The 13013-nt window shown below is 43.8% G+C and overlaps 2 protein-coding genes across 3 annotated transcripts in view; both read left to right on the forward strand.

Moving 5' to 3' along the window:
* The first annotated feature begins 1498 nt into the window (after positions 1-1498).
* The window catches only part of LOC115270143 (non-structural maintenance of chromosomes element 1 homolog), a 67843-nt gene continuing 56328 nt past the window's right edge, over positions 1499-13013 (forward strand). For both annotated transcript variants that reach the window (XM_062853306.1, XM_062853307.1), the window contains exons 1-3: positions 1499-1782; positions 1847-2331; positions 2400-2531. In XM_062853306.1, coding sequence (XP_062709290.1) covers positions 1665-1782; positions 1847-2331; positions 2400-2516 — 720 coding nt within the window. In that variant the 5' untranslated portion in view covers positions 1499-1664 and the 3' untranslated portion in view covers positions 2517-2531. The remainder of the gene's footprint in view (positions 1783-1846; positions 2332-2399; positions 2532-13013) is intronic.
* LOC134286839 (uncharacterized protein K02A2.6-like) lies at positions 2661-11299 on the forward strand. The gene is made up of 2 exons (XM_062848524.1): positions 2661-6235; positions 10456-11299. The coding sequence occupies exons 1-2, from the start codon at positions 2919-2921 to the stop codon at positions 11297-11299; spliced, it is 4161 nt and encodes a 1386-aa protein (XP_062704508.1). The 5' UTR covers positions 2661-2918.

Below are 13013 nucleotides of genomic sequence, written 5' to 3' on the forward strand. Positions count from 1 at the left end.
CCGCAATGATTGTTGTTCCGAGCAGGTTCCAGCCACTTCCTAATATTTGACCTAATAGCAATTGAACAGATTTTATAATTAGGGTGTGAACCATTTCGCTTGTTCGTTTAACTTTTAGTTAAAATTTGACACTTCGATAGTTATTTGCCATCGAAAAGTTAAAAAATAACCACGACGGTAGCCCATTTGAAATTTGACAGAGGAGTAGTTATTTGGAACAAAATACAGTACGCAGCCAAATCATTGCGAACAAAAAATAACTATCGAACTGTCAAGACTAACCCTGCTCGCGAGTAGGGTTATTTTCAAAATAACTATCGAAGTGTCAAATTTTAACTAAAAGTTAAACGAACAAGCGAAATGGTTCACACCCTTAGAAACCACAAAAACTATTTTGTCAAAAACTTACTTTCTAGTAAATGACTTGCTGAGGAACAAAATAAGTAAATAAATAAGCTCACAGTCAGTCAAGAATGTCACTTTACTTGCGGAATAATAGGTCGGAGCATTTTTCCCACAAGGAAAAAGTGACAACTGGTTTGATCGACACAATCATCACCATCACTTGCACCATCATCATTGATCATCAAGTTCATTATTCTGTTCCAGCTGAGTACGGCTCAAGAAATTTTGACAGAAAATCGTTTCTTGACCGTTTCTTGGCCTATCTTTTTCTACAGTACTTGCGAGGTCAGTACCGCCCCTTAATTTTAGGACCCTATAGTGGTTTCGCAGCGCGGCATCACGAACACTAATGCAAATCTACTGGTTGAAAATATGCCCATTTGATTTTGCCGGGAACAGCTGATTTTTGTTTACTATTTTCAACCAGTAACACAGATAGTGTTCGTGTAATGTAACGTGTACGTACACGCAACACCACTAAAAGCAGAAACCACTATGAGCCTTTGCACGAATCTGGTGTACTGCTCACTCCCACAGAAAATTTGAAAACAGCGCGCACAGTAAAAGTCACATTTGACTTTTACTGTGCGCGCTGTTTTCAAATTTTCTGTGGGAGTGAGCAGGACAGGGCAAATTCGTACAGAGGCTCATTGGAACCTTTGGTCACAGACAAACAGACGTAACACTTCGAACATTTTTCGATTCAAATCATAGTCACGAAAACATATTCGCCCAATGCTAAAAGGCCTATGTTTGGCCGACCACCAACTAGGTGGCGGTAGTGAGCAAACGTCAAACTCGAACAAAAACGATGCGAGCGCCACGGTTAGGCAGTTGGCCAACTATTAAATTTTGAAAAAGACCGTTAAATAGGTGTACGATGTGAATTATCAGAGTGTTACGTCTGTTTGTCTGTGCTTTGGTTTCAGTCTTCGCGCATCTCTATGGTCCACTGCACGAATTTATTCTGGCCTGCTTACTCTCACACGAAATTTGACGTTTGAGCGGTGTCGGCACCGCTCAAACGTCAAATTTCGTGTGAGAGTAAGCAGGCCAGAATAAATTCGTGCAGTGGACCATAACAACTTCTTTGTTCTTGACGGGTGCTTTTGAAAAGCTACGCGAGGATTGTAGTATTTAAGAGTGCAGATCGCCCAATGCTAAAGTTGTTTTGACAAGTTTCGTCCATAACCTCAAATCTAGCATCTAATCAAAATCCATCAGCCAGCGCAAACAAAATACGGGGAAAACGACCGAAAATGAATTCAACCACGGCATATTCGAATGTCCATCGCGGATTTCTGCAAGCTTGCGTGCTAAATAGCACGCTCACTTTAAGCCAGGCCTTCAAAATAATAAGTCAACTGGCGGAAAAATGTAAGTATCGGAATTTGCTTATACTACACCTTGAACCCTACAACAGCAAAAACTTTTCCATCAGACGCCCCCGACGATCCGGCTCCGACCGACGATGAGATGGACACAGTGGTCGCGGAAATTAACGCTCAAATCGGCCGCTTTGGCCAGCGAATCGTTCTGCTGGATTTCGACCCCACCCAGAAGGAGTACTACATATTCGCCAATCTGTCGGACACCCCGCTGGATCGGGTGCAGGAAGCCTATACCGAGGCGGAGGTCGATTTCTTCCGGGTGGTCTTGCACGAGCTGGCTTGCACCGAGCATCATCGTATACAGCAGATCGCCTGTTTGAATTTGACTGCGAATGTCGTTGCTTCCGGCGAGCCGTTGACCAAGGGCCGTGCCGAGGAATTGATTGACGACTGGCTCGAGGAGGGCTACCTGGCCCTGACGAAGAAGGACATCGGTTTCGGACCGAAAACGATGGTCGAGTTCGATCGGTACTTGCTGAATAACTTTCCCGACCACATCGACACGTGTCGGCTGTGCAAGGAGGTTCTGTTCTATGTGAGTCGTCCGGCGGAGATGATCTGAATTGTTGAATCTGGAACTGAATTTTGGCGTTTATATTTCAGGGCGTGAAGTGTGACAAGTGTTCCGAGATGCTGCACAAGTCGTGCATGAAGAAGTACATTCAACGGTTGAAGAAATGCCCCGCCTGCAACAAGGTTTGGACGGTTGCCCTGGAATGAATCACTATTAGGGCGGTAAGTCACTTCTGACGAAGTTAGAAGTCTTTCTACTCTGATTCATTGTTTTTAACCTCTTGTTCACAATTTCCATAATCGGAATCTGCAAATTATTTGAATTTTGAAATAAATCCGAACATTCCTAATAGGAAATCCTGAATATGGCTTTATGACCTTGTTGGAGAGTATCAAAGCAATCATTGAATTAATTTGAATTACAATTGATGTTGGGTAGCAACCCGTAGTAACCCTTAGCAACGGGTAAACAAACTCGGGTTATAAATACCCAGCATTGTCAGAATTTTCTCTAGTTCTTAAGTTTCCTTGAATAAAGAAGTACAACATTTGGCGACGAGAAGTAACGAATCCAACGCTGGAGGAAGAGCTGCTGAATCAAGAATCAGGATGGCAAAATCTGGAGAAGCCCACATTCAAGACCTCTACCAGCAAATCCTGGACCAGAATCGGCAGATGGCAGAACAAAACGCTCGGATGATGCAGATGATGGAACGTTTCGGCATTCAAGAAAACGGTTCCCATCGGCCCACGGACAGTCCGGAATTCATCATCGAATCTCTGGCTTCCAACATCCGGGAGTTCGTGTACGATCCGGAGAATGGTCTCGTTTTTGACCGTTGGTACCGGAAGTACGAAGACCTCTTCCTGAAGGACGGCGCGAAGTTGGACGATGCTGCGAAAGTGCGATTGCTGCTGCGGAGCCTCAGCGTGCTTGTCCACGACAAGTACGTCAATTTCGTGCTGCCAAGCCACCCCCGGGACTACACATTCGAGGAGACGGTGAAGAAACTGAAGGAGCTTTTCGGCGTACGGATCTCGTTGTTCAGCAAGCGCTACCTGTGCTTCCAGTTGGCCAAGAACGACGCCGACGATTTCCTGACGTACGCTGGAACGGTCAACAGGTGCTGCGAAGATTTCGACCTCAACAACATCACGGCGGATCAATTCAAGAGCCTGATTTTCATCTGCGGGTTACGATCTTCCAAGGACGCTGACATCCGGACGAGACTCCTTTCCAAGCTCGAGGGAAATGTGGAAGGCGAATGCACTCTGGAATCACTCATCACCGAGTGCCAACGCCTCCAAAACCTCAAACACGACACTGCCTTGGTGGAGCAGAAGAAATCGGTGAGTACAATTTGTGCAGTCAAGCAGCGCAAATCCGCACCGCCCAGATCTGGATCCAAGGACAGGAAGAAAACGAAAGCTGATTACCCCAAGACGCCCTGCTGGCAGTGTGGCGGAATGCACTACGTCCGCGATTGCAATTACACGAAGCACGTTTGTCGGGACTGCAAGCAAACCGGCCACAAAGAGGGGTACTGTAGCTGCTACTCATCGAAGGCTGCAGGTAAGAAGAAGACGAACGTGAACGGCGTTTTCAGCATCAACCAGGAAGATGGCTCCTCGAACCGGAAGTTCCTGACAGTGGACATCGACGGATCGCAAGCCACCCTGCAGCTGGACACCGCGTCGGACATCACGATCATCTCGAAGAAGCAGTGGAGGAAGAAGCTGGGGGCACCAACGCTGACTCCCACCACACGAACGGCGAAAACGGCATCAGGTGATCCGTTCCGTCTACTTGGTGAACTCCGATCGACAGTCACGCTCGGATGTGTCACTAAAACAGCAACGTTCTACGTAACCAACAGCCCAATCAACCTGTTCGGTCTGGACTGGATCGAGCTATTCGGTCTATGGGACACCCCGTTATCAACGATTTGCAACCAGGTCCACGTTGCTGCTCCAACCGATCAGATTCAACGGTACAAAGCAGCGTTTCCTGATGTGTTCAAGCCCGGCCTCGGACACTGCAAGAAGATGAAGGTGCGACTTTATCTCAAGCCCGGAGCCAGACCCGTTTTCAAGCCGAAGAGACCAGTTCCGTTCACGTCCATGGAGAAGATTGAAGCTGAACTGGACCGCCTCCAGTCCCTGGACATCATCACGCCAGTGGAATATTCGCCATGGGCTGCTCCAATTGTCGCAGTGAAGAAACCCGGAGGAAAAGTGCGAATCTGTGCCGACTACTCAACCGGACTCAACGCTGCCTTGGAACCCAACCACTACCCGCTGCCGGTCCCGGATGACATCTTTAGCAAGCTCAACGGTTGCCGCTATTTCAGCATCATCGATCTCGATGCTTACCTTCAGGTGGAAGTTGACGACGACTCCAAGCAACTCCTCACAATCAACACGCATCGAGGTCTCTTTCGCTTCAACCGGCTCGCACCTGGTGTGAAATCCGCACCGGGGGCCTTCCAGCAGCTAATGAACAGCATGATTGCCGACCTCGAAGGAGTGGAATCGTTCCTGGATGACGTCCTGATGTTCAGCAAAACACAAGAAGAGCACCACAAGTACCTCACCGCTCTATTCCAACGACTTCAAGCATTTGGTTTCGTTCTGCGCGAGGAAAAATGCAACCTTCTTCAGTTGCAGATCAAATACCTCGCCCACATCGTAGATGCCGACGGACTCCATCCTGATCCGTCCAAGGTGGAAGCAATTGTCAAGATGCCACCTCCCAAGGATGTCACGGGTCTGCGCTCGTTCCTCGGTGCTGTAAATTTCTATGGTAAGTTTGTCCAGGAGATGCACCAACTGCGGCGGCCACTCGACGCGCTGCTAAAGAAGGATGCCAAGTTCACGTGGTCCCCCGAGTGCCAGAAGTCATTCGAGCGATTCAAGGAAGTGCTACAGTCGGATCTGCTACTCACGCACTACGATCCGGCATTGGAAATCATCGTTGCGGCCGACGCGTCGCAATATGGAATAGGTGCGTGCCTTCTACATAGGTTTCCCGACGGCTCGCTCAAAGCTGTCGCCCACGCATCCCGCTCTCTCACCCCTGCAGAGGTAAATTATGGACAAATCGAAAAGGAAGGTCTTGCGTTGGTGTTTGCTGTGACGAAATTCCATCGCATGCTGCTCGGACGAAAGTTTACCCTCCAGACAGATCACCAGCCACTTATGCGGATTTTCGGTGACAAAAAGGGAATTCCGGTCCATACGGCAAACCGCCTCCAACGATGGGCACTGACGCTTCTGTGCTACAACTTCGAAATCGAGTATGTCTCCACAACGAAATTTGGATACGCCGACGTACTCTCTCGTCTCATCGACAGCCACGTCAAACCCGACGAGGATTTCATCATCGCTGCCATTCAACTCGAAGATGACGTCGAGGTACCGCTTCAAGAAGCCATCAGCTCGCTACCGGTAACATTCAAGTCGGTGCAAGAAGCTACGTCCCGGTGCCCATTTCTCAAGCAAGTGATCCAGTACATTCAGCGTGGATGGCCCTCCAACGTGGACAGCATCACCAGCACAGCAGTTCGGCCATTCTTCGCCCACCGAGACGCCCTGTCGGTGGTGAAGGGCTGCATCATGAAGTCCAACCGTCTGGTGATTCCGGCAAGCTTCTACCAACGAATTCTGAAGCAACTCCACAGAGGACATCCGGGAATGGAGCGTATGAAGGCTGTTGCACGTAGCCACGTGTACTGGCCAAGGATAGACGACGACATTGCTGACTATGTCAAGAGGTGTGAAAGCTGCTCCATCCACTCCAAGACGCCACCCAAGGTTCCGCTACAATCGTGGCCACTCGCACAATCTCCCTGGGAGCGAATCCACATTGACTTCGCTGGACCGCTCAACGGTCTACACTTCCTGGTAGTTGTGGACGCTTTCTCCAAGTGCACAATGGTTTATTTTCCCATTTTCACGCTCTTAATTAATAGCTCGAAGGATTGAGGAGATAGAGCAATGGTGTCTTCGGCAAAGTTGACGGGAATGACCAGCGCCATGTTTTGAAAGTTAGAGTTTCCGGATCAATCCCCCTAAAAGTGAGATACAAAAATATTTTTTTTAAATTGTTGAGATAGAGGGTTGACGTCTTCGGCAAAGTTGTAGCATTTTCGATTCCAAACAACTTTTCTGAAGACGTCAATGTTGTAATTTTTACTCCAATGGAGATAGAGGCCTGTGTTTGAAAGTTAACCCCAAAAACACGTTTTTTAAGTAAAACATACATTTGTTGAATTTTTAGACCCATACAATGTTCTGCAAAGTTGTATGAATCAATAAAATACGCAACTTTGCCGAAGACATCGAAGCTGTAAGAAATAAATTAGACGAGTTATAGATGAATTTTTGATTTTTTTCATCCACTTTTAGGGATAAATATCTTTCTTAGGGGCAAAAAGGTGCAGCTGAGGATACCCTTATCAGAAAGTACATCTATAGAGCTTTCAAATATGGGTTAGTTTGTCCGTCCACGATCGTCTACTGAGGAGAAATGGCCATAATAAAAAAAAAATGGCCTTACTACGATTTAACTGCATTCAAATCTACGTTGACAGAAAAATTCATGGCTACTTTGATCAAATAATATATAGTCTTCTCTAAGCGGATTGGCGCAACAGTCCTGAATGTTTTAAATACCAAATTTGTTCTAAAAAACATTTTCCACTGCCTTTTTATAAGATTTCCACTATTTAGTACAAATCCCATTCATTGAATAAAATATTAGGATTTATCGGGGTTTAATACGCTCTCACAGAGCCAACAGAGTTCTTCTGTAAAGCAATTAGAAATTTTATATGAAGAAATTCAACACAATGAACTTTTATTAAGATAAGACGAAAGTTGGTTTAATTTATATTTCATCATAGTAGCCATGAATTTTTCTGTCAAAGTAGATTTGATTGCAGTTAAATCGTAGTAAGGAGATTTTTTATTATGGCAATATCTCCTCAGTAGACGATCGTGGACGAACAAACTGACCCTTATTTGAAAGCTCTATAGATGTACTTTCTGAAAAGGGTATCCTCAGCTGCACCTTTTTGCCCCTATGAAAGATAATTATCCCTACAAATGGATGAAAAAATCATAAATTCATCTATAACTCGTTTCATTCAATTCTTACAGCTTTGGTGTCTTCGGCAAAGTTGCGTATTTTATTCATTCATACAACTTTGCAGAACATTGTATGGGTCTAATTTTTCCTGTACTACTGCAGAAGGGTAAAGAAATCTTAACACCTATTTTAACCAAGTTATTCCGATTAAGCTTATCATTAAGCCATATCCCTACAGCTTGGAGAGAAGTGCGAGTCACTTTTATCCCAAAGGCAAATAAAAAGGATAAATCATCACCAAAATCCTTCAGACCCATAAGTTTATCGTCCATTATGTTGAAAATAATGGAAAAAATACTAGGCGAATATATCAAATCGTCATATTTAACAAAAAGCCCATTGAGCCAAAACCAATTTGCATATCAAGAAGGCAAATCATCGGTAACAGCACTTCATAAGCTGGTTACAAAACTGGAAAGATCCTTTGAAGCAAAGGAGATTTCACTTGCTGCGTTCCTTGACATTGAAGGAGCGTTCGATAACACTTCTTACGATTCAATGAGGAATGCTATGTCAAGACGTGATTTTGACAGATGCATTGTTGATTGGATTGGAGAAATGTTATCTAAAAGAGAGATTTCATCTAACCTTGGCAGCTCATTTATTACCGTCAGAGCAGTAAAAGGGTGTCCACAAGGGGGCGTGCTATCACCTCTATTATGGTCTTTAATAGTTGATGATCTCCTCAAAAAACTGGAAGCACAAGGCTTCGAAGTAATTGGCTTCGCTGATGACTTAGTCATACTAGTTCGTGGTAAATATGACAACGTTATCACTAACAGAATGCAAACTGCCTTAAATTTGGTCTCCTCGTGGTGCGATAAAGAAGGATTGAACATAAATCCTTCTAAAACCACGATCGTACCATTTACACGACGGAGAAAAATAGCAATTACAAACTTAAAATTGAAAGGAACTTTTTTGGAACTTTCAAATACAGTCAAGTATCTTGGAGTATATCTTGACAGTAAACTAAATTGGAACTTACATCTCGAGCAGGTACTTAGTAAAGCTACAAGTGCTCTATGGATCAGTAAGAAAACTTTTGGTAAAAAATGGGGATTGAAACCGAAAATGATCCACTGGATTTACTCGGCAATTGTGAGACCCAGAATTACCTATGCGTCACTGGTATGGTGGCCTAAAACAAATGAAAGATTAGCACAAAAGAAGCTGGAAAAACTTCAAAGATTAGCTACTCTTTCAATTACCGGTGCAATGCGAAGTACACCTTCTAAAGCGCTTGACACTTTACTTCATCTACTTCCACTGCATCAATTTGTTCAATTAGAAGCTGCAAAGAGTGCTTTTAAGCTCAAAAGAACTACACAACTCTTTGAGGGTGACCTGAGAAGGCATCTCAGTATTCTGAAAACAATTAGTATCGGCTCTCTAATCTTACATAATAGTGATTGGATGAGCAAAAGATACAATTTTGAACGCTCTTTTGAAGTGATTAATCCTGGGCGAAATCTGTGGACAAATGGTGACCCAGAACTACACCCAGGATCAATCGTATTTTACACTGATGGTTCGAAATTGAACGATCAAGTAGGTGCAGGAGTGACTGGCCCCGGGATCAACGTATCCATTCCTATGGGCAAATGGCCTACAGTTTTTCAAGCTGAAATCCAGGCGATTTTAGAATGCAGTAATATTTGCCTTCGCAGAAACTACAGACATTCAACAATTTGCATGATGTCTGATAGCCAAGCAGCTCTAAATGCTTTGAAATCAGCAACATGCTCTTCTAAACTTGTATGGGAGTGTATTCAGTCACTTCAACAGTTAGCTTGCCGTAATCAGGTGAAGCTATTTTGGGTTCCAGGGCACTGTGGAATTGAAGGAAACGAACAAGCCGATATGCTAGCAAGACTTGGATCGTCTCATCAATTCATAGGGCCAGAACCATTTTGTGGTGTGTCTGGTTGTTCTCTCAGAATGGAGTTTAAAACATGGGAACATGAGAAAATAAAATCCAACTGGGAAAACACCACTTTTGCGAGGCAGTCGAAACGTTTCATAAAGCCGGACATTTCAAACACTCGCAAAATTCTAGAACTTTCTAAAAAAGATCTTAGTTCGTTTACTGGCCTTATAACAGGTCATTGTCCGAGCCGGTATCATCTGAAGCTAATTGGAAAACTTCAAGATGATGTATGTCGCTTCTGCGGCATAGATACAGAAGACTCGGAACATTTGCTATGCCATTGCCCGGCAATTATAGCTAAAAGAATTAGGTTCTTCGACAAGGGGCTGATTGAACCCTTAGATGTCTGGAGAACAAACCCCAATGCGGTAGTGCAGTTCATCCGAACTGTATCACCGTGTTGGGATCACGCTTACAGTCAAGGTTTGATTATTGCTAATACCAATGGTGATACGTCAACTTGACATAGCTAAATAAAACTGGGGCATTTGTCACAATAGATCTAAAAACTGGTCGCAGTGACTTATATACCCAACAAGGAATAAAAAAAAAAAAAAAAATGGGTCTAAAAATTCAACAAATGTATGTTTTACTTAAAAAACGTGTTTTTGGGGTTAACTTTCAAACACAGGCCTCTATCTCCATTGGAGTAAAAATTACAACATTGACGTCTTCAAAAAAGTTGTTTGGAATCGAAAATGCTACAACTTTGCCGAAGACGTCAACCCTCTATCTCAACAATTTAAAAAAAATAATTTTGTATCTCACTTCTAGGGGGATTGATCCGAAAACTCTAACTGTCAAAAGATGGCGCTGGTCATTCCCGTTAACTTTGCCGAAGACATCATTGCTCTATCTCCTCAATCCTACGAGCTATCAATTAAGAGCGTGAAAATGGGAAAATAAACCATTGTGAAGTGGCCAGAAATCTGCATCGTGAGGAATCCGACGACATCAGCAGTCACCGAGTTCCTGAATGAATTGTTCGCACGTTTTGGTATTCCAAACGTCATCGTTTCCGACAACGGCTCCCAATTCACATCGGAGCAATTTGCGACTTTCTGCAGGAAGAACGGTGTTCAGCATTTCCGTATCTCGCCGTACCACCCGCAGTCCAATGGCCAGGCGGAAAGGTTTGTGGACACCTTGAAGAGGTCGTTACGCAAAATCAACGAGGGGGAGAACATCTCCGAAACGCTCCAGACTTTCCTCCAGGTATATAGGACTACCCCCAGTCGTGTCCTAAACGGAAGGACACCTTCGCAGCAGATGCTTGGTCGGAACATCAAGACAGTTCTGCATCTCCTACACCACGATCAACCGAAGCCCGTGGTCCGCAATCATCACCAGGACGAGCAGTTCAATCGCAAACATGGTGCGGTTCCAAGTGAATTCAAGAAAGGTGACGAGGTCTACGCCAAGGTCTACACGAGCAACACGAAGTGGCAGTGGGCTTCCGGCGTAATCATCGAAGTCATCGGACGTGTCAATCACAATGTGCTCTTGGACGACTGGCACGGACGGAAGAAGCTCATCCGAAGTCACTCCAACCAACTCAAATTCCGTTACAGCGAAGAGGCTTCCATTGAAGAAGATTCGACGCCGCTAGGAATTCTGGTGGACATGTTTGGCCTGCAATCCACAAGACCACCAGCGCCTGAAATTCGTCAAGTTCGACCACAATCCGAAGCAGCTGCCAACCCGGCAGCCGATGAGGAATCTGAAGAAGATGAAGTAGTTTCGGCTCATTCCGGGCAAACTCATTCCGACGTAGAAGCAAGTCAATCCGACTCGCAGCAGGATGAAGATGACCAGCAACCAACCGGTTCCATTCCAGAGCCTCCTTCGGTTCGGCCTCAGAGGATGATCCGTATGCCTTCAAGATTCGAGCCGTACCTGTTCTGGAAATAAGAAGGGAGGAATGTTGGAGAGTATCAAAGCAATCATTGAATTAATTTGAATTACAATTGATGTTGGGTAGCAACCCGTAGTAACCCTTAGCAACGGGTAAACAAACTCGGGTTATAAATACCCAGCATTGTCAGAATTTTCTCTAGTTCTTAAGTTTCCTTGAATAAAGAAGTACAACAGACCTGAATAATGGCCTGACCACTATCCAAATAACATCACTGAAATACCTACGTATCACTGCGATAACACTGCCCAAACTAAGTATACGACGTTGAGACTGAACTGGAGCTCATAAGAACACTAGTGCCACATTCTTATGAGCTCCAGTTCAGTCTAAACGTCGTACAACATGTTTTCTATGCGAAAGCTTTTAGTCTTCTAAGTAACTTTGCCGAAGACAGTATCCTTCTAAGTGGTCCAGAACGCGAGATATATGTACGACGTTTAGACTAAACTCTAAATTGGAAGTTCTCAAGAACATTGTAGTGAGTAATGAGCCTCTGCACGAATCTGGCGTACTGCTCACTCCCACAGAAAACTTGAAAACAGTTCGCACAGTAAAAGTCAAATGTGACTTTTACTGTGCGCGCTGTTTTCAAATTTTCTGTGGGAGTGAGCAGGACAGGGCAAATTCGTGCAGAGGCTCATTCTCGAACTAAATTGTTTTCTAGGCGAAAACTCTTACTTTTTCTGAGCAACTTTGCCGAAGGCAGTATCGTTCTAACTCGTTCAGAACGCAAGATATCCCGGATAAAAAATTACCATTCATTACATGGTAAATATTATTAACATATGACTGGTTTTATTGTTCACAATAAAACACATAGTAGATATGTATATTGTTACTTTTCACAATGAAAATCAAGCCCATATAGCTCGTACAATAAGTGAACATTAGCTTTATTAGTGACCAATTGATTCGATTGTTTTTCAATAGTTCTATAATAATTTAAAGTTACTATATAGTATTATAGTTTACTGATATATATCAGTAAAAATTAATTTGAGATGTTTGAGATGCCTGCAAAATTCAAATGGACTTTTTATTAAAAATGAGTTGATTTCTCAATTACACTTAAAAACAATTCGTAACAAATAAATAACAATAAATATTATTGTTGTTTGGATCATGTTTGTATAATCAAATACAAAATCGACATATTTTTTATAGTTTTCGTTTTAAATTTGAGTACAGTAGATGTTTCGGTTATCGAATGTTATTCGCTAAAACTTCAACGACTGACAGACGTCAAGCCTTGTTGGCAGAGGAAGCTCTCAATGAATAACTGAGGAAGAACTTATAGAAGCGCATAAGAACAGTAGCGCCACGCAGTGAGTGATTTTCGAACTAAATTGTTTTCTATGTGAAAGCTCCTAATGTTCTGAGCATTTTTGCCGAAGACAGTATCCTTCTAAGTGGTCCATGACGCGAGATATACGACGTTTTCAATAAACTGGACGCTCCCACTAGCCCTAGCCTCACGTAGTTTACTATGTAAAAGCCCTTAATCTTCTGAGTAACTTTGTCGAAGACAGTATCTTTCTAAGTGGTCCAGAATCCGAGATATACGACGTTTAGATTGAACTAGAAGCTCATAAGAACACTAGCGCCACGTAGTGAGTGATTCTCGAACTAAATTGTTTTCTATGTGAAAGCCCATCCAACTAACATTTTCAGCGCTATAAGCTTCAGTCATTTGCTTTCTGTTGTGTA

Source organism: Aedes albopictus, chromosome 2, assembly GCF_035046485.1.
Source record: "Aedes albopictus strain Foshan chromosome 2, AalbF5, whole genome shotgun sequence".
NCBI lineage: Eukaryota > Metazoa > Arthropoda > Insecta > Diptera > Culicidae > Aedes > Aedes albopictus.

Excerpts from the sequence above, each read along its gene's own strand:
- LOC134286839 (XM_062848524.1), top strand. The coding sequence starts at position 2,919 with ATGGCAAAATCTGGAGAAGCCCACATTCAAGACCTCTACCAGCAAATC. Across the intron at positions 6,236-10,455 it reads GTTGTGGACGCTTTCTCCAA|GAAGAACGGTGTTCAGCATT; the intron begins GTGCACAATGGT and ends GACTTTCTGCAG.